The 20,782-nt window shown below is 42.9% G+C and overlaps 1 protein-coding gene across 1 annotated transcript in view; it reads left to right on the forward strand.

The window, feature by feature from the left end:
• The window catches only part of PRMT5 (protein arginine methyltransferase 5), a 55,785-nt gene extending 35,986 nt beyond the window's left edge, over positions 1–19,799 (forward strand). The window contains exons 14-17 of the mRNA XM_088470235.1: positions 13,194–13,287; positions 16,894–17,010; positions 17,154–17,218; positions 19,441–19,799. Of these exons, the coding sequence (XP_088326361.1) occupies positions 13,194–13,287; positions 16,894–17,010; positions 17,154–17,218; positions 19,441–19,593 (429 nt within the window). The 3' untranslated portion in view covers positions 19,594–19,799. The remainder of the gene's footprint in view (positions 1–13,193; positions 13,288–16,893; positions 17,011–17,153; positions 17,219–19,440) is intronic.
• The last annotated feature ends 983 nt before the right edge of the window (positions 19,800–20,782 follow it).

Here is a 20,782-nt window from a genome sequence, read left to right on the forward strand (position 1 = left end):
TGGGTTAATAAAGCTGTGGAAGAGTGGGTGGAGCAGCTGGTGGAAGGACTTCAGTCAGATGTTCCGTGTGAAGATTTGATTCCCCTGCCTAAACACATGAGAAAATCAGCCATGTATCTGAGGGATACCTCTATGGATGTAGGTCAGGTCTCTTCTAAGATTTTTGCCTCGGTGATTGCGGCTCGCAGAGCCCTTTGGCCTAGGTCTTGGCAGATTGATCCTGAGTCAAGTGGGAGTGGGAGACCTTACCGTATACTAGCGAGGTCTTATTCGGGCTGGAGCTGGATATATGGATTGCTTTAGCTTTTGGGGGGGGAGGGGGAAGAGCCCGTTCCTCCCATCTACCTCCTTGGCCCCTCGGCGGCCCTTTTCGGGGCCTTCCTTTCGATACCCTGCCCGATTTTGTGCAGCCCCAAGAGGATTGACAACAGCAGTTCGTGGAGGCAAATCAAGAGAACGTCAGCTGGTTCCTGCCTATCGTCCAAAGCCCAAGACCGCAGAAGATCCTGCAGCATGACTGTCTTCCTTCCCACCTGGGGGCTCCCACAGTGGTCGTGCGTGTCTCTCTGTTCAAGGACGTTTGGTTTCAGACTTGTTCGGATGTTTGGGTTCAGAATCTGGTGGCTCTCGGCTACAAGGTTCAGTTTCTTTATTTCCCTCAAGTTCAGTTTTTTACCACAGCTCTTCCAGTTACCCCACAAAAGCAAATGGCCCTACACTTTAGAAGCTTCTCATTTCCGAAGTGATTTTTCCAGTTCTGGAGGGTCAACCTTGAATGGTTATTTAGTATTTCACCGTTTCAAGATTGAGTCCCTGCATTCAGTGATCGCAAGACTGGAGGCAGGAGAGTTCTTGGTTTCCCTGGACATCAAGGATGCTTACCTCCACATCCCAATTTGGAAACCGCATCAGGCTTATCTCAGGTTTGCAATAATGGATGCTCATTACCAGTTCCGGGCCCTTCTGTACGGATTGTTTTCAGCTCCCAGGGTATTCACCAAGGTGCTGGCTGTTCTTGCCGGCCATCTCTGGTCCCAGGGCATGTTTGTTGTCCCGTATCTGGACGATTTTCTCATCAAGGCCCTGTTGGTGGACATTCTTCGACACGTCGCCTTGACTCATCTGGTACTGATCCAGCATGGTTGGATTGTAAACTTCAAGAAATCCCACCTGGTGCCTACCCAGCATCTTCAGTTCCTGGGCATGATTATGGACACCGCACGTCAGAGAATCTTTCTGCCAGAAGACAAGATTCAGAGGATTCAGGATCTCGTCCACTTGGTTCAAAAGCCAAAGAAGGTGTCAATGGATCTCTGTATTCATCTGCTGGGCAGGATGGTGGCCTCGAATTTGAGGCCGTGAATTTCGGCAGGTTTCATTAAAGGCCTTTCCAGTCGGACAGTCTGTCCCAATGGTCAGGATCCCATCTCCAACTTCACTTGATGATTTGTCTGTCTCCCCAGACTCGTGCCACACTCCTTTGGTGGCTGAAGAATGAGCAGGGTCGCTCCTCCGGCATGTGGAGCTAGTCTCCTGGCTACAGATGCCAGCTTACGAGGAGGAGCAGAAAGGAGGGTGGGTTGGTGAAGTAGATCTGTCAGGGTGGGATGTAATGGGCATTACTGTTTGACATAATGTGTATTTGGCATTACTGTGTGCACAATGTGCTATTAGGGGCATTACTGTGTGGCATAATGTGTTGTATGTGGAATAATCTGTTGTATGTGGCATTAGTGTGGCATAATGTGAAATAGGGGCATTACAGCATGGCATAAATTTGTTATAAGCGCTTTACTGTATGTCATTATGTGTTATATGTGGCATTATTGTGTGGGATGTGTAAGGGGCATTGCTATGTGGCATAATGTGTTGTAAGGGGCACTCCGGTGTGGCATAATGTGTTGTGTTGTAAGGGGCATTCCGGTGTGGCACACTGTTGTAAGTGGCATTACTTAGTGTGTCATAATGTGTAAGGCACGTTGCTGTATCATGTAACCACACACCTTAAACGTAGTCTTTGGGTGTGTTTTGATCTTTGGGTGGGGGGGGCGCGCCTGAAACTTTTTTGGCATGGGGGAGCAAAATTTATAATTACGCCACTGACTGTAATGATGAAAAGACCTTTTCATGAAGCGCCAGGAAACGTTGAACAGCTTTTTAGCATCTAGTGCTATTGCCATGGAGATGATACTGGTCAAATGAGTAATTTATCAAGCCTGCAAACCATGGACAAAATCCACCTGGTCCAGGTGGATCAGGGAGGTTAACCACTAATTCTGGCTAATCTGTTATCCAGAATTTTAGCAATTAAAACTTAACATCCAGATTTATGATGTGCCAGTAATTACCACACTTATTTGGATTTTCTCATTTGGGGATTACCACAATGTTTGCCCTGGTAGTGGTGCTATCAAATTTGGAATCCTTGATGAAAGCATTGAAAAATGTACCCAAAACCGCAATAAGTTTGACAGGTTATCTTGACCCAGAGCTGCAGCATTTTTGCGTTTTTTTATATTAAATATTTATTCTAAGTAGGTTTCCTTGTTCAGTGAATAGTTTGGAAGGTCAGAGTGTAGATAAGAGCTGGAATCTAGAAATTGGTCTATACTGAGCACTTTTCAAGCTGGCCATACACTATAGACTTTCATCCAACTAAACAACTGTCTGTCTAAAACAGTACTTCATAAACTGAACCAACTTTCTCGCCAGACTAGCTAACTATCCAAATGAAAGATTCTGCCCTCATTAAAGAAAGAAGACACTTGTCAGCCTTCTTCTATTGTGAAAACAGAGAATAAAAGTAATAAAAAAATAAATAGCTTTTACATATCCCTATCCCCCTCCTCCCAACCAAGTCACCAGTGGTAGCCACAATGCTTTCCCCCTTCTCCTCCACCCCTGGTTACCATTGTTTGCTCCCCCTTCCTGCCATTAGTCAGTTAGCGCCAGGAGCAGTAATGGGTGTACAAAGTGTCTGCCGCCTTCTGTACATATTGTTCAGTTGACGTGAAAGTGTCCAGCTTTCCCCCTACTCTAAAATGATTACCCAACTAGTGTTGAGAAATTAAATGTTTGATGTCGGGGCGTGGCCACGGAGAGCATGCTGTAACATGCGTTTGGCTGAGCTCTCCGGACCACTATTTCCTATTTATCCATCCTGATCGCTCCCCCGGGATTGAAAACCGGCGTGGGGCCAGCGGATGGTGTGGTGACTGCAGCGAGCAGCGTTTGAGGGGACAGGTCGGCTGACTTATCTGGCATGAGGCTGCAGCAGTGAGGCGGGGCCGAATCACGTGCACCGCCAGCGCCATCTTTCCCTGACGGAGCAGTGTCTGCGTGGCGGCTCCTCAGAGTCGGGAGGGGTCACATCCTGCGGCTTCCCAGCGTGGCAGACGGTGAGTCGAACTCTCTGAACAGTGTGAGCACTCATTTCGGCTCTCTATACTGCAGGGCTGTGTGTGCCAGAACCGCAGGGTGACTCATATGCAGCCCCAGTTCATCATTTTACACCCTGTCTCCTGGTGGCAGTTACTGCTATTATAAACACAGTGCCTGTGTGTGCCTCATAGATAGAATATTATAAAGCAGGAGGTGTTACATATATTTACACCTGTATAATACAGTACTTTGCCATATTCTACATTAAACAGCTCCTCCCATCTATACTCATGATGGGGAAGAATTCAGCTGCTGCAGCTAAACTGGAAAAGTTCCCCAGAGTACCTCCTGCCCAATCCACTTCTGCTGCACAGGGAGACAAATCCCCTCCTACATGCCCTGCAGAATCAGCAACCTCAGTTGAGCGGTCTGACGCTATGCTTCAGCGTATTCTTGAGGCGGTGACGGCTTGTGAGACTAGGCTGTCAGAGAAGATCAGGAAAGTACAGTCTGACCTCTCAATTATACACCATGATTTGCAGTGTGTGCGTGAGAGAGTGGGCGAGGTGGAGACTCTCACTTCCACTTTAGAGGACAGAGTGGCACCTTTTAGGCGTCCGCGTTGATTGTATGGATTCCCAGCTTGTCTCTATACAGAGGAAAATGTCCGTCATGGATGGACTCCTAAGGCGTAGTAATGTCCGTTTTGTGGGGTTGCCAGAGAAGGAGGAGGGAATTGATCCTGAAAAATGGCTTTCTGATACGTTCGGATTTACCTCTTTCTCATCTTATTTTACAATTGAGAGGGCTCATCGGGTGCCATTTAGACCCCTGCCGCCTGGGGCGCCGCCACATACTCTAATAGCGAAGTTCTTACACTTCCACGATCGAGACTCTGTTTTTCGACTGGCCCGCACTAACGGCCCTTTACAATGGAACGGGACTCGTGTCTCCGTATTTCCGGATTTCGCTATGGAAGTACAAAAATATAGGGCCCAATTTCTTCCGATTTAAAAGGCGGTTACGTGATCTTAATATTTCATACGCCATGATATACCCATTCAAGCTTCGTGTCATTGCTGATGGTGAGACCAAATACTTCACGACTCCGAAGGAAGCGGCACTGTGGCTGGACCACCGCAGACCAGCCAGGGAAGCACTGGCTAATGATTGATATCCTGGTATCTTATTTTGAGTTTCACCAATTATATGTGGTTACAAAACTATGGTTCATGCTATAACGATGTTGATATGATGTTGACAAATCATTATATTTATATAAGGGCCTGTTGCTGCTAACATTATATATCCACAATTTGGTAATGTGTTTTCAGTGATTGTATTATTCTGTCCCATATGGGTAAATTGATATGTTTTCTTTCTCTTGTTCACTGCTGGCTAGACATCAGATGATATATACTATATTTTCTTTCAGACTTGTTTATATTCCCGGGGTAAAACTCTGTGTTCGGAGGCTTCTATGTGTTTTGTTCTTTAGCCATTATATTTTTTGCTCCATTTATGGTTTGATAAACAAGGTAATATACTCTGTATAGCCTAGTTTAGTTTTGTAGTGTGGAATAGAGGTGTTCAGGTACAAGGTATGCCTAGGTTGGGTCTGGTATACAGGGTGGGGGGTGTTATAGGGGATGGGCCCATGCTAGTTATATGGGATAGTTTGTTTATTTATTTTTTTCTTCTTTTCAATTGTATTGGTTTCTCTTTTATTTTTTGTGGTGTCACATACTCATTCTTCATATAATCTCATGGATGTTTAAATATTTTTATATCTGCCTGAATTACTGCTTCACACAATATTAATGTTCTCACTTGAAACGTGAGGGGCTTGAACGATAAGGTTAAGAGATCGCTGGTGTACAGACAGGTGAAAAATAACGGAGACTCATTTGACGGGTGGGAAATTGTTGTTGTTAAAGAAGCCATGGATAGGATGGACATATCACTCCTCACATACTTCACTGTGTGGAGGTGTGTCTATTTTAGTGAGGAAATCTGTCCAGTTCCTTTTGGAAAAGGTGCAGTGTGATGCATGGGGTAGATACGTGTTCTTAAAATGTAAAATTAATTCTATATCCTTATTATTATTGGCGGTATATATCCCAACACCGTACTCCCATGATGATCTCAAAAAGGTCGCTGAATTCTTGGCCGTATTCCCGGGAACGCCAGCTCTATGCGTGGAGGAGGACTTTAATAACATATTAGACCATCTGTTAGATAGACATAGAATGTCTGCTCCAGCTACACAAGGGAGGGGAACAAGTTTCTCAACTATTGTTGGAGGAATGGGCCTAGTTGATGCCTGGAGGGTGAGGTATCCCTCTGTGATACAATATTCCTGCTTCTCATACACACATTCAACATTTTCCAGGATTAATTTGGCTTTAGCTACACCAGATTTGTTGCCTAGAATCCACAAGATAACATATGAGACCAGGGGGATTTCTGACCACTGCCCAATAACAATCAGTCTAGACTTAGAGGGTCAGAGGGGCTAACAATTTTGGAAATGTAATCAGTTTTGGCTGTCACGCTTGGGCACTGGAGCGGAGTTGGAGGCGGAGTGGAAAGAATTTTTTTAATTAAACAGTGGTACTGCATCTGTTTGAGTTTTATGGGACGCCTTTAAGTCATTTCTCAGAGGCTCTCTTATTCGAAGAGTTGCTGGTTTGAAGCTTTCCTATAAAAATGTTGAAATGGATTTGGAGGTTTCATGTAAATCCTTGGAGTTAGCCTATATTGCTGACTGTTCAGAATTAAATAAAAAAGCATGGTGGGATGCCCAAAAATTGTGGAAGGATTGTTTGATGGACAAAGCCCAATATAAGTTACTTTTTAATTCACACTTGCAATATGCATCAGGTGATAGACCCGGTTCTTATCTAGTTAACTTGGCCCGAATTGAACAAGTCACCCACTACAGTGATAAAATTAGTTGGGTCAGATAACGTTGAATATGTGCACACCCCAGATATTGTGGAGGAATTTGTTAAATATTACTGTGACCTTTACAAATCTAGGTTGGTCCATTCCCAACAGGAGGTGCGTGAATTTCTGTCTGCTGCATCACTCCTGACACACTCCCCGGAGGCAAGCGACTCTCTTGACTCCCCATTGACATTAGAGGAAGTAGAGGTGGCCCTAAAATCGTTCCCAAATGGTAAAGCCCCTTGCTTAGATGGCTTAGATGGGGTCCCCCGGAGTTATACAAAAAAAATAACAAAACATTTGTACCTCAACTATTGGAGCTATTTAATAAAATTTACGTGAACAATATGTTGCCAAATTCTATGTCTGAGGCACTGATAGTTGTCTTGCCTAAATCAGGTAAAGATCTTACCAGGACTGAATCATACAGACCTATTTCTCTCCTCACTACAGATGTAGAAATCCTTGCAAAAATATTAGCCTCCAGGATTAACCGTGTCATAACCCAATTGATTCACCCTGATCAGACAGGCTTTATGCCCGGTAAGTCCAAGGCAATAAATTTACGGCGGTTATTTACACACTTACAGATAAAATGTGGGGACCCACAAACCACTATTATCGTGTCACTGGATGCCGCCAAGGCATTTTGATTGAATGGGTATTTCTCTAGGAGACTATGGAATGTTTTGGTATCGGCCCGGGTTTTATTAAGTGGATAAAGCTTTTATATACGGACCCTGTGGCGAGGGTGTCGGTGAACGGATTTATGTCCACATCCTTTTCTCTGTATAGGGGAACAAGGCAGGGATGTCCCCTGTCACCCATCCTGTTCGCTATGGCCATTGAGCCCTTGGCTTGCATGATTAGAACTCACGCTGACATACATGGGTTTCAGCTAGGATCAAGGGAAGATAAAATTGCGCTGTATGCGGATGACCTACTACTTTTTGTCACGCACTTTGATATCTCTATGCCTAAGGCTTTAGAGGTTGACTTATTTGGAAAATATTCTGGCTTATTAATTAATTGGGATAAATCATGTATCCTTCCCTTCAGGGGGACCTGCCCTGATGTTGCTGTTATAAATCTTCCTTTAAAATGGGTGACTTCATTTATATATTTAGGAATATGGATCTCTAATACCCCTCAACAATATGCATTACCCTTTTTTTTTAAATTTTATTATTTTGCTGCACATTTGACACATGTATGGGAATGGATTAATAACAAAACTGATAATTCCTTGCCTTCCCTTTTCCTGGCTCACTATAAGACAGGCCTATCTCCATTGCGACTATTGCTGAGTGATGATATACAAGTAGTTAATATGCCCTTAATTGGGCAGGCCATCACTATCTGGAGATTTGTTTCACGTCTATTACAAGCAGAGGACATAGATCCAGATACTTCTCTTGCTCATGCTAATTGTCTCAGGGAGCTCTCTGCTCTTCAGGTTGGTGAGGCCTGGGGCCAGTGGGGTATAGTGTCTATTGGGCAGATATTTCAGGCAGAAACGCTAAAGTCCTTTCACCAGTTGCGTCTAGAGTTTGACATTGCCGACCATTTCTTCTTTAGATACCTCGAGCTTAGACATGCTATCAATGCCCAGTTCTCTGAAGATCCTCTATCTCTACAGGAGTCTCCCATTAAAACTTTTTTGTAATCTGATGGCTCTGGCCGCTTAATATCTGGGATTTACTCTAACTTGTTGAACAAGCATCATAAGTCTTGAGTTATCTTTAAAACTGCAGTGGGACAATGATGTTGGAGTAATGGAGGAGGATGATTGGAGAGCAGCTCTTGCTAGCCCTCGTTTTGCTACCACGTCCGTTAGATACCAGCAGATACAATACTTTATAATACACAGAGTATATATGACACCCGCCTGATTAATGAGAATAGGGGGCAGGACGGACTCAAAATGTCCTAAATGTAATTCATCTGAGGGGAACTTTTGGCATTTAATATGGTCATGTCCTCTGGTGAATTCCTTTTGGCAGGGGGTACTCCATGTTATTATTGCTACGGGTATACCTTAAAGATATCCTTACCCCTACAACATACATTTTGGCAGTGATTGATTCAGACACAATCGATAAACATGCCATACGATACACTACTAATCTCTGTACGCTTGCCAAAGTATGTATAGCAAGGGAGTGGATGGCGACTTCTGGACCAAACCTGGGAACATGGTTATCCTTGGTTGGGGCGGTTGCTGCACATGAAAAGTATGTTTATACTGCCAGAAATGCAGTGCAGAAATACTATGCTACCTGGGAAAGATGGCTCGAATCCCCACATAGCTGTTCAAGGATAACTGCCTAACCTGTTCAATATTTAATTCCAAGGAGTTACGTTACCAAAATACGTGAATATTGTCGTGTGAAAAGGCATCGCAGTATACTTGTATGTCAAATTATATATTTGCTGTTTGCAATTCATGTGAAGGAAGGAATATACTGTAATTCATTTGTTATTTAAATGTTGTGAAGTGAGACCACACACATTTATCTTTTTGATTTATGTACTTAGTTTTTTTTTTATTGTATTATTTACAATGTATTTATAATGTAAATTTATTATGCATTTAAAAATCAATAAAAAAAATTATTGCATTAAAAAAAATAAAAAATAAAAGTTTGTCTCTAGCTAGATGGACCAACAGTTTTTGCCTGTTTACCAGCGTGTGTGAGCAAATAGTCTACATTCCGTTTACTCACACACACCAGCAGATTACTGTTCCAATAATCTGGGTCAATAATTTAATGTATGGTCCGCTTTACACTCTGAATTGTAAGTGAATGACCCAAAAGGATCTTTGATTTATTTATTTTATTTTTTTAGTACACAATGTAGCTACCATTAAGGAGTCTGCATTGTCCCTTTTTATCATGAAATCAATATTGTAACCAATGTAGAGTTTTTGTAATCTTAAACAATAAAATGTTAAGTTGGCCTTTCAGCAGATATTAATTTGTCATAAATTGAGCATTTTGGGGTAAAGTTGCTGTGTTAAGGTTCTAGTACTTGCTATTTCTTTTGAATCTTCTGGCCTTTCAGCCTCCAAGGAGATGATGGGTTAAGAGGAAGTGAGGATTATTGAGACAGCTGCGTGGTCTGGCCAGGGTATGGGAGAGATCAGTCTTGGACAATTCCTGGGTTGTCTGATTGTCAAGAGGATACTTTTTCTTTACTTTAATGGACCGCATTAATCAGTTGTCTTGGGGTAAAACATTCCAGTCATCGCAGTGGTTTTCATCCCCGAGGGTCTTTAAATAGTTTGGGCCGTTGGAGGCAACTATATATTGACATAATGGCTTCTTGGTTGAACCACAAGATAAAGCACTTCCCTGATGTGGGTTCTGCAGGCGTCTCTGGTAGACAACCTGTCAAGTCCTTGGACCTGTTCTCTTTGAACTACCGGTTTTCTCCTGTAGTGATGCATCGGTGGATTTAAAAAAATTAAAAGATCCTTCCAGTGACTCGGCTACATAAGGGGCCCACATATCTGTGATAAATTACCCCAATTCCCTTTTGTCTGGGAAAACCAGTGTGTTGGAAATCCTCAATTTGTTGATCCCAACCAATAAATTCAGTTTCGGGAATTTTAACACTGCTTTTCCCTGAACAGCCAACGGATCGCCGATCATCAATGGCATCAGTTCGTCAGGTTGTGAAATCTGGCCTGCCAAAGTTTTGCCTGCAATAGTCGGACTAGAATTATCACAGGGATTGGATGATCTACATATTTCCTGCTGTACACTGCATCTTCTAAGCATACACACCTTTAGGGGACCGTGTTCTCCAATTGGATGCTAGTAAAAATTTGTTTTTCTTCAGGGTCCATAGGGATCCACAGGGATACCATGGGGTAATGTGGTTGGAGAGATCCAGGCACCAAGCTTTCAGCTCCCAGGATGCCTGGGGTTATCCTCCATATTTACCCGCCCCCAGCCACAGGCCTTCAGTTGTTTGTTTGGTGCGGCAGGATTCAGGCGCACCGTTGTAACGGGACTGCTCAGGTAGTCCTAAGCTTTTATTTTATGTTTTTCTTTTCTATGTTTTTGGGTTGGCAGTACTAAGCGTCTGAATTAATACGCATGTACTGCGACTCAGTCTACCTCCGCCAGGCTGCAACACCAGTATCAGGGCTGGTTATTTCGGCGGGTCTCTGCTGAGCTTGCTAGCAGCGATGCTGGGACCTGGACGCACTGAGATGTCTGGTAAGGCGATTCCTCGCTTCTGGTGCAGGAGACTCACCGGAAGCCACTGCAGTCAGGGCCTAGATTGTCCGCATCCTCACTAGACCACCAGGCCCTTACAGTCTGTTCCCGGGGATCGGCAGCAGACTCTTCTGCTTCCACGAGGCCAGCATACCTGGCTGGTTGATGCAGCTTAGGGGAGGTAGGCGCTCCCCTGGCAGCTCCTCCCCCGACGCAGTCCCATCAAAGGTTTTCACGGGTCTGGGTCGCTCCTCCTACCCGCCTCGTGTATATGAGATGCTCACAGTCCACTATTTGTGTGCTACTGTAGCTTTTGGTCTCCAGGAAGTTTTGGGTCAGTCTCCCTGTATACCTCTCCCATGGGCCAGGTATATAGTGCTCTATATCCTACCAAGCATTGTGTTTTGAGTAGTTGATTCAGAGCCCAGTGCAACTAAATCTGCATCTGCATTGTTTGTGACTGTTTGCTAGCTGCTGTGTTAATACTGCCTTTTATTTCTGACTGTCCTTTATAACCATCACTGTTTTTCTCCTCATCCCTCTGTAGCAGGTGTGGGTTTTTTCTTTATACTTCATATTTATTTGTTTTTCGTGAAAGTTGTCACATTACATTGCATTGTTATCTTTATAATTGACATGTCAAAATGTAAAGGGAATCAAGAGTGGGAGGCCCCTGTGCTAGTTTCATGTAAAGCCTGTTTGACGGATTCTCAGAACTTTATAAAGGATGGTTTGTGTGCTGTCTGGTATACTTGACTGGTTAGTTGGCTCTTTATAACAGTCACTGTACAAGAGCCATCTTGGGTGTCCTTGTCCTCAGGTTATGAAGCAGTATGTGGATTGTATGGCTACTCCCATATTGCCTCTTTGTATGGGGTACCCACAGCATGCTATGTATGCATATTCTTCACATGCTTTCTGGATGGATGCTTATTCCCACTCAAGTCAGTGTATGGCTCAGTCAGCTGTTGCAAGCAGACCGGTAGTTACTAAAGCGCCTAAGCGTCACAACCACAAGGTCCCCAGATACGGGTCCAGGTCCAGAGACCCATCAGCAGCATTCGTGAACGCACTGGCAGTAAGATGGGACTTCAAGCTGGCGTGTCTTTCTCCCAATTACCCTCCTCCCAAGAGTCCTCAGGAAATTCAAGCAGGAAGGCGGAACAGTAATACTAGTGGCTCCGGCTTGGCCCGGATGTCATTGGTTCACCAACATACAGAATCTATTCATAGACAGTCTATATCCTCTTCCTCTATGGCAGGATCTGTTAATGCAGGGTCCCTGCTGGCATACGGATTTACCTCGTCTGACTTTGACGGCGTGGCTCTTGAATCTTCCATTTTAAGAGCCAAAGGTTTCTCCAGCTATGTGATTCAAACGATCCTTAGAGCACGAAAGCCTGCCTCTGCACTCATCTATTACAAGGTTTGGCATTCTTTTGGTCAATGCTGTTCCAACAGAAAGTATGACCCTAAGGTGTTTAGGGTTTCCCGGGCACTGGCTTTTTCTCCAGGCTGGTTTATATCTTGGTTTCCGCCTGGCCACTTTGAGAGTGCAGGTTTCTGCATTATCAGTGTTTCAAGAGAAAGATTGCTTCAGTACCAGATGTTAGAATTTTTTTCAGGGAGTTCTGCGAGTTCAGCCTATTTTTTGTCCCATGGTAGCACCGTGGGACAAGCACCCCCATTTAAACCTCTGGTCTCTGTAGACTTGAAATGGTTGACAGTGAAGACTCTTCTTCTCCTTGCTATCTCTTCTGCACGCAGTGTCTCTGATTTGGCAGCGCTCTCTTGTCACTTCCCATGTTTTTTATTTTCACCAGGATAGAGCTGTTCTTCGTACAAGGGAGGGTTAACTTCCTAAGGTAGTGTCCCGTTTTCCAGTAAATTGTAGTTCCAGCTTTTCAGGCTCCAGACCTCTCTGTAGGTGAAACCTCCCTGGATCTAGAAAATCAGATGCTCTTTTTGTATTATATGGTTTTCACAAATAAGGATGGCCAGCTAACCAGCAGACCTTGGCTCAATGGTTACGTATGACTATCTCAGGTGTACACACAGACTGATCTCCCTTTTCCAAACACGGTGACAGCACATTCTACTGTCTGTAGGGCCATTGTGGGCATATAGTCGTGGTGCCTCTGCTGAACAATTGTGGAAGGCAGCCACGTGGTCTTCTATCCACACTTTTCTTAGGTTCTATGTCTTTTGATATTTTAGCCTCTTAGGATGCTTTCTTTGGGCGCCAAGTTCTCTCTCTGTTATGCTAGTTAGGATTACTCTTTAGAGAAAGTTGTTGTGGTTTTTTTTTTCTCTCCCTCTTGTTCTGTACTCCTGGCCTTTTCTTTAAGGCTTACATTTTAGACAAAATTGAGTTCCCAGGCAAAAACTGTGATGAAGAATAACTTAAACATGTTGACTGTAAATTAAAATGCCCAAGCGCCTGTCACTGCACTCTAAACCCCATGTTATCCACTTCCTCCCATTAGACTGAACAAAAAAGTTTTAACTTAAATATAAAAAGCATTTCAGTTTTGTAAATAACGCTGTAAATGCTTTTAGTATGTTTATATAGTTGTAATTCAGAAATGTACCTTCCTGCTATTCATTTGTTCTACCATATCTCCCATGTAACAGGCTCAGTTTGAGATGCCCTACGTTGTTAGACTGCACAACTTCCACCAATTATCGGACCCCTTACCATGTTTCACTTTCCAACATCCAAATAAAGGTGAGAGCAATGAATGTCTGTAATAATGTTCAAAGCTCACTGTATCTACATAAAAGCCTGGGATAAAAATACCATGTGCTCGATTTACTACAAATTTTTCTACATGCAGGGTTAGGGTGGGGAGGTAAGTTCCCAGTGGCTATCAGTCCAATACTTGTTTTGTACATAATTGATCCCCACACTTTGGAGATCCCCCTTGGGGAAGTGTAATAGAGAAGATGGTATCTTCGATGAGGTGATGACCACAGATGCGAAGTCTTTATACACCCCCTGGAAAAAAAAACTGAACAGCTTGACTAAGTTTTGTCCCTTCCAATCTGTTCCATCACAAGACTTCTTACTCTGAGAGAAGTGAGATTGAGATCTAAATCCAATAGAACAGCCAGAATGCTGCCAGATTCAGGTTCCGTACAGAGCACCAGACCAGGTAGAGGTACAAATCACCCAAGAATATGTTCTTGGCGACCCTGGTCTCTCAGAGGTAAATCCTGATGTGCACTGTCCGAAAAAACTCTAGATTTTACAAGGGTTTCAAGCCACCCTGTCAAGCCGGTCAATTTGCATTTCAGGTGCAGATCTGGGCCCTGGACGTAAAGTTTAGCCCCAGAAGAAAAATTTCAAGCGACTACCGACAGCTGTTTCAAGTCTTGTAAGGCATAGCTGGGGCTACCCTGATAGCTGTTCAAAAACCTAGCCAGCAGGGGTAAAATATCTACCGGAAGAAACCCCAGAGTCCTCTTACCATAGCAGGACCTATCCACTCTGTAGGTCATGTAGAGATGAACTAGGTAGCATTTCCCTATATATTCTCACTATAGGAGGAAGAGTGTAAAGGGCATGTGGACATCTAGAACTCTGGAGATCTAGAGTCCTGAAGAGATGTCAGAAGAGTTGGACAAGAACTGGATTGGCTTACATAGCTAGAGGACCGCATAAGCCGCATTGACCTGACGAGCAGTTAGGTAACTTAAAATGGCTCACACCATAGCCTAGTTGAAAGACCTGGAGACTGTACCTGGTGTACTCGACCAGTAGGACGAACTGATCCGTTTAACCAAGGACCCAATGGTTCAGACTGGTACGGGAACAACCTACCAGCCTCTGTCTATAGGATTACTGTAGAGCGTAGGTCATAGCATACTCCTGATACATACTAGAGGGAGAAGTCCCAATTTCTGACGTGGCACATGTATACAACAAAAGATACTTATGCTGAGGTATCAAAAAACTTCTCTGCCATTCAACTACCACATTCTATAGAAGAAGCGTTATAGGTCACACATCACTAACCTGTCACGCAATGTAAATGGGTAGAAAAAGCCAACAAAGGAACACAGCATAATCAGAGTGGCCACGGCTGTGCCACATTGCACCTGAGTAATTACCACTGTGGGAGCCAATGTCGCCCCAATCCACGTGGGTAGTGTCAAAGACACATACTCAGTAGGCAAATAGCCCTAATGCAAGTTGAACACCTTATAGGATAAAGGTGGAACTGGTCTGACTGAAGGTACCTCAGGCAATAAAGGAAAAACAGCCAAAAAATATTAATGCAGGTAGCCTGTGCAGCAAGTGTACGGGCTGGCATCTGACCGCTCGTACACACAGCACGATGTGCGGATACATCTGCCATCGGCTGTGCAGCACAGCTTGTGCGATATGCCTGTGAGCGTCATTCAGACATCGTCTGTATTCACTGGCCGACGCGCACACAATACAGTGAGTCCGGAAAGTATTCACAGCACGTCACTTTTTCCACGTTTTGCTATGTTACAGCCTTATTCCAAAATTGAATAAATTAATTTTTCTCCTCAAAATTCTATACACAATACCCCATAATGACAATGTGTAAAGTGATTTTTTTATTTTTTTTTGAGATTTTTGCAACTTTAATGGAGGAAAAAAAAAAAAACTAAAATCACATGTACATAAGTATTCACAACCTTTGCTCAATACTTTTGTTGATGCACCAAGTACAGCCTCAAGTCTCTTTGAATATGATACCACAAGCTTGACACGCCTATCTTTGGGCAGTTTCACCCATTCCTCTTTGCAGCATCTCTCAAGCTCCATCAGGTTGGATGGGAAGCGTCGGTGCACAGCCGTTTTCAGATCTCTCCAGAGATGTTCAATCGGATTCAAGTCTGGGATCTGGCTGGGCCACTCAAGGACATTCACAGAGTTGTCCTAAAGCCACTCCTTTGATATCTTGGCTGTGTGCTTAGGGTCGTTGTCCTGCTGAAAGATGAACCGTTGCCCCAGTCTGAGGTCAAGAGCGCTCTGGAGCAGGTTTTCATCCAGGATGTCTCTGTACATTGCTGCATTCATCTTTCCCTCTTTCCTGTCTAGTCTCCCAGTTCCTGCAGCTGAAAAACATCCCCACAGCATGATGCTGCCACCACCATGCTTCACTATAGGGATGGTATTTGCCTAGTGATGAGCCGTGCCTGTTTTCCTCCAAACTTAATGCCTGTCATTCACGCCAAAGAGTTCAATCTTTGTCTCATCAGACCAGAGAATTTTGTTTCTCATGGTCTGAGAGTCCTTCAGGTGCATTTTGGCAAACTCCAGACAGGCTGCCATGTGCTTTTTACTAAGGAATGGCTTCTGTCTGGACACTCTACCATACACACCTGATTGGTGGATTGCTGCAGAGATGGTTGTCCTTCTGGACGGTTCTCCTCTCTCCACAGAGGAATGCTGTAGCTCTGACAGTGACCATCTGGTTCTTGGTCACCTCCCTGACTAGGCCCTTCTCCCCCGATCGCTCAGTTTAGAAGGCCGACCAACTCTAGGAAGAGTCCTGGTGGTTCCGAACTTCTTCCATTTACTGATGATGGAGGCCACTGTGCTCATTGGGACCTTCAAAGCAGCAAGTATATTTCTGTACCCTTCCCCAGATTTGTGCTTCGAGACAATCCCGTCTTAGAGCACAAACCAAGCATGAAGTCCAAGGAATTGTCTGTAGACCTCTGACATGCAATGTCAAGTGTGGGACCTTGTATATAGACAGGTGTATGCCTTTCAAAATCCTGTCCAATCAACTGAATTTACCACAGGTGGACTCCAATTAAGCTGCAGGAACATCTCAAGGATGATCAGTGAAAACAGGATGCACCTGAGCTCAATTTTGAGCTTCATGGCAAAGGCTGTGAATACTAATGTACATGTGATTTTTTTTTTTTGATTTTTTTTTAGTGGTTTTTGATTTTTTTATACAAAATTTGGAAAAAGCTCTAAAAAACTTGACACGTTGTGATTATGGGGTATTGTGTAGAATTTTGAGGAGAAAAATAAATTTATGCCATTTGGTAATAAGGCTGTAACATAATGTGGAAAAGGTGACGCGCTGTGAATACTTTCCAGATGCACTGTATATCGGGCTGTTCAATATGAATGGCCATTATGTCGGCCTGTGTGTACCCAGCATTAGTCTTTCAAGGAAAGACATCTGTAATGTAGGTGTAAGCAGATGTCTGTTTTATAGCACGTTCAAAGAGGCATATTGGACTTCAGTTAACCCCCTAAAGTCTAGATTTCCTTATCCTGTGATTGAACCCTTTCAGCAGTTTTTATAGGCTTACCTAATCTGTGTTCTCTTTTCAGATGCTGTGATTGATAATAATCGTTACGGTTGCCTGAAATACTGTGTAAAGCTGAATACAGTGCTGCATGGATTTGCGGGATATTTCCAGACCGTTCTCTATAAAGATGTTACGCTAAGTTAGTATTGAATCTTTGTAAATCAGATGGTCATGTGATAAACTATTTCTCTCCTCCCATTCCTACAATCTTTAGTCTTTTTCTAACCTCAAAATTGTCTGACTTTATTTTTTAATACATTCCAATATTGTCTTCCACTGTAGGTATCTGCCCTGAAACACACTCTCCAGGGATGTTTTCTTGGTTTCCAATTCTCTTTCCAATCAAGGTCAGTTTTTGTTTTGTTTTGTTTTTGATAGGCAAGAAACGTAACTTTTTTTTTTTAAGCTGGATGAAAGCCTGAAACTTTTTTTTTTTTTTTTAAGAATTATTTTTAATAAACATTCTATAGAGGCATTGCAAAGGAACAACACAATAGTAAAAATATATTCGATATCACAAATATGAAGCCTATCAAACAGATGGGTATGAGTGTCAACCATATGTAACTATAAAATATTGTCACTAAAGTACATATAAAAAGACCAAAAAAAAAAAAATGGACAAGTTTGTAATTAAGGGTGAATGGAGTAAACAAATGGGACAAGGGTTGAGAGAAAGACAAGGTGGGGAATGGAAGAATTATACTGACGTCTACTATTGAAGTATAAATTAAGTAACATACATGGTGTCGATGCACCACGCAGTGAAGAGTGCAGGAACGATGAAAATGTACTTGATAAATGCTACCTCAAAGCTGACTGACTGCTCGATATACCCCACCCATCCGTAATAGGGTCATTATGATACTGCTAAAGGAGAATTTAGAAAGCAATGAAAAACTGGTCATATTAGAAATTATGATATCCACAAGAGGCTATAAAGGCAAATATCAAGTAAGTTGACATTGTAAACACCAGGTAATAGACTCAAATACTTTACCTAAATTGAACTGAACTTTGGTCGGAAGCGTTAAGGCATATGGCTCCCACTTTTTGTAAAAATGTTCTTATTTCTATTCTATGTCTGAAAGGTGCCCCTACTATCAGAAAACATATGATCCAAAGTTCTGTTTAATTTCAATTAGAGGGGGCATATTTAGTCGTCCTCTTACCCCAAAGTACTTTGGCTGTAGTGACTATAATTGTAAGAGAGGTATTATACGTTTATTGGTAGGGGTGGATAGCCACACATCAAAATGGCTACACACACAAGGTATAGGGCCTGATTCACAGCTGCAGACAATTCCAATGTTTACGTAGTTGAATGATTATTTGCAACTGCGCATGCACAATAATTTCTGAAAACCCCTACGACACATGCGTTACACAGGATGTATGCACAAAGGTGCTGCTGTGATCGATTCAGACAGTACCTGAAAGGTGGTTGAAAAGTTCCTGGTCGGTGACTGTGAGGCAGCTACTATTGCACGCAGAATAGGCTGTTAAGAGGGCGCATTCTGGGAGTGTCAATGCAAGACGCATTGCAGAAGAGGCTGTGGTCAGGCAGAGAAACCATAAGGCTGGTGCAGTATTTAATAATGTGATGGAAGGTGGCATATAAGGACAGTCAGTATTACAGCATGCACAGGCGCTAAATGTGGGTGTCTCAGTCCTTGTACATATGGCCACACACATAAACACAAGTGACAGAGTTTTCTAGGTCATTTGCATTATCACAGACAGGAGATCGCCAATAGACACTGCTGCGTGTGACTCAGAATGAGGCCTGTAGGAATTGTGTATGGAAAGTTTGGTTAATAAAAAGCAGCACCTTGTGCCAAAAGTGGCACATTTTTGGACAACTGTTATGAATGCAAGTGGCCGTTTTTAAATTCAATTTTGGTCAGTGACCTTACACAAACCGTATATCTGTGCTATCCCTGCAAAATATACACACTCTGAATGTGCCTCTTGTGATTGAACGGATCCCCTGAAACGTTTTTTTTTTTTTGTTTGTTTGTTTTACTGTAACTTAGACATTTATTACATGGTCTATTTTAAATTGCTTTTGCAATAGCCAAATGTACCGCCTTGGCTGGGTAGCTCAAGTGAGAGCCCTGCTCATGGCAAACTAAAGGGTTAATTACAGAACCATTCATCTATGTACAGTGTGCTGTTCCACACTTAAGGCTTAGCTGCCCTTGCCACACTGTCATGGCTGATCTTATGATTTACTGAATGTGTAGGTTTAATTGAGAGGAATAAATACTAGTCTGCACAGTTGTCACAATTTGCATGATTGCACACTAAAAGCTGTACTTTTAGCCCAACCATTCCATTTAACTTGACAGCTGTTGGCTGTAAAAGATAAGTTATTTGCAATGCATACCTGGGACTCGCAGTGACTGTCTCCTGGGATGTCTTTGCTAATTTGTTAGGAAGTGTAACTATAGAACTTGTTACAAGTTTATTTGTATTACTTTACAGATCAGGTATTTAATATGTTGTACAGAAATGTAGTGTATTTATTCTTTGAGTCTATTTACAAATTCTGTCCTCTATTTTACAGCAACCCATTCCACTGCGGGAGGGTGATACAGTATGTGTACGATTCTGGCGCTGTAATAATGGCAAAAAAGTCTGGTATGAGTGGGCTGTTACATCTCCCACCTGCTCTGCCATTCACAATCCTACTGGTCGCTCCTATACCATCGGCCTGTAACGCAACAATGAAAGACTTCTGGTCTGGACAATGCTTACTGGAGTAGACTGTCTAATACAGAGGGTGTCCTGGATGGCGATGTACTCTGTACTAAAATCTGTGTCCTGCAGGAGATGCTGGGATTTAGAAGACTAGTAACATGGTTCTCTTAGCTCTTTTTTTATGTGAACAATAGAACAATAAAAACAAAACTGTTGAAGACTTAAGTTATTATATTCATAAATATATTGATCTGACAACTTTTGTTCATATTCCCACTGTGGGCATATTGCAGTCTCTTCTATCTAGGCCTTGTTTTATCATACACCAACTGATCACACATCAATAGCTACTATATAGGACGCACGCCTATTGGATTTTAGCTGTGCAGAATTGTAATCTGAACCATAAGCACCAGATCTTTTGAGATGTGACTATACATTTTGGGGCATATTCAATTAGTTTCGCGCACACAATACTTTTCCGCCTGCCAGACTTTTCGCCTACATCGCGTATTATGGACGCGAAAAGTTTTCGTGCGCTCCACCACTATTCGCCTTATTCAATTCCAAAGAATGCGAAAATGTGTCCCAGCAAAACTGAAACAGGCAAAGTGCTGTCAGAGATGGGGAAATGGGTCTAACACCCCCCCCCCCCCAAAGATGTACTAATATTGGGGATCAGTATAGATGTCCCCGATTAGCCCCCCTGGAACTATTTGGGGTACTTAAGTGCTTTCAAATGCCTCTATATAGCGTCTTTGCACAAGTGGTGAAGAATAGCATTAAGCAGTTTGTTTTGGGTTTTTTTTGAGAAAATAAGTAGTCCTGTCAAATTTGAGGTACTTGAAAAAGGGTGCAAGCATGGCTTAAATTCGCTAAAGTGAAGTTTTAAGTTACTTCAAAAACCACCCTTTCACTATGCACCTGCAATCTAAAAAAAACCACCTACCCCATACTTGCAGACCCCCCAAAAGTATTTTTCACTACTTTTAAGGTGTACCCCCACTTTGTACTTTTTCGCACCCAATTTCAAAGTCCTTTTTTTGGGGTGTTCCTCTTTTATATTTTTTTTTATGCAGTTATCCTTTTGGGGGGCTGTCCCAAGGGTGCAGAGTGGTTTCTGCACCTTTTATACCCCAAAACCACAATTCTGCATTTTTTTTTTCCACCTGCTATTCATAGGCAAAACTTTTTTGCCTATTACATTG

The sequence above is a fragment of the Taudactylus pleione genome, unplaced genomic scaffold, assembly GCF_031769625.1.
Source record: "Taudactylus pleione unplaced genomic scaffold, aTauple2 ptg000095l, whole genome shotgun sequence".
Classification (NCBI taxonomy): Eukaryota; Metazoa; Chordata; class Amphibia; order Anura; family Myobatrachidae; genus Taudactylus; species Taudactylus pleione.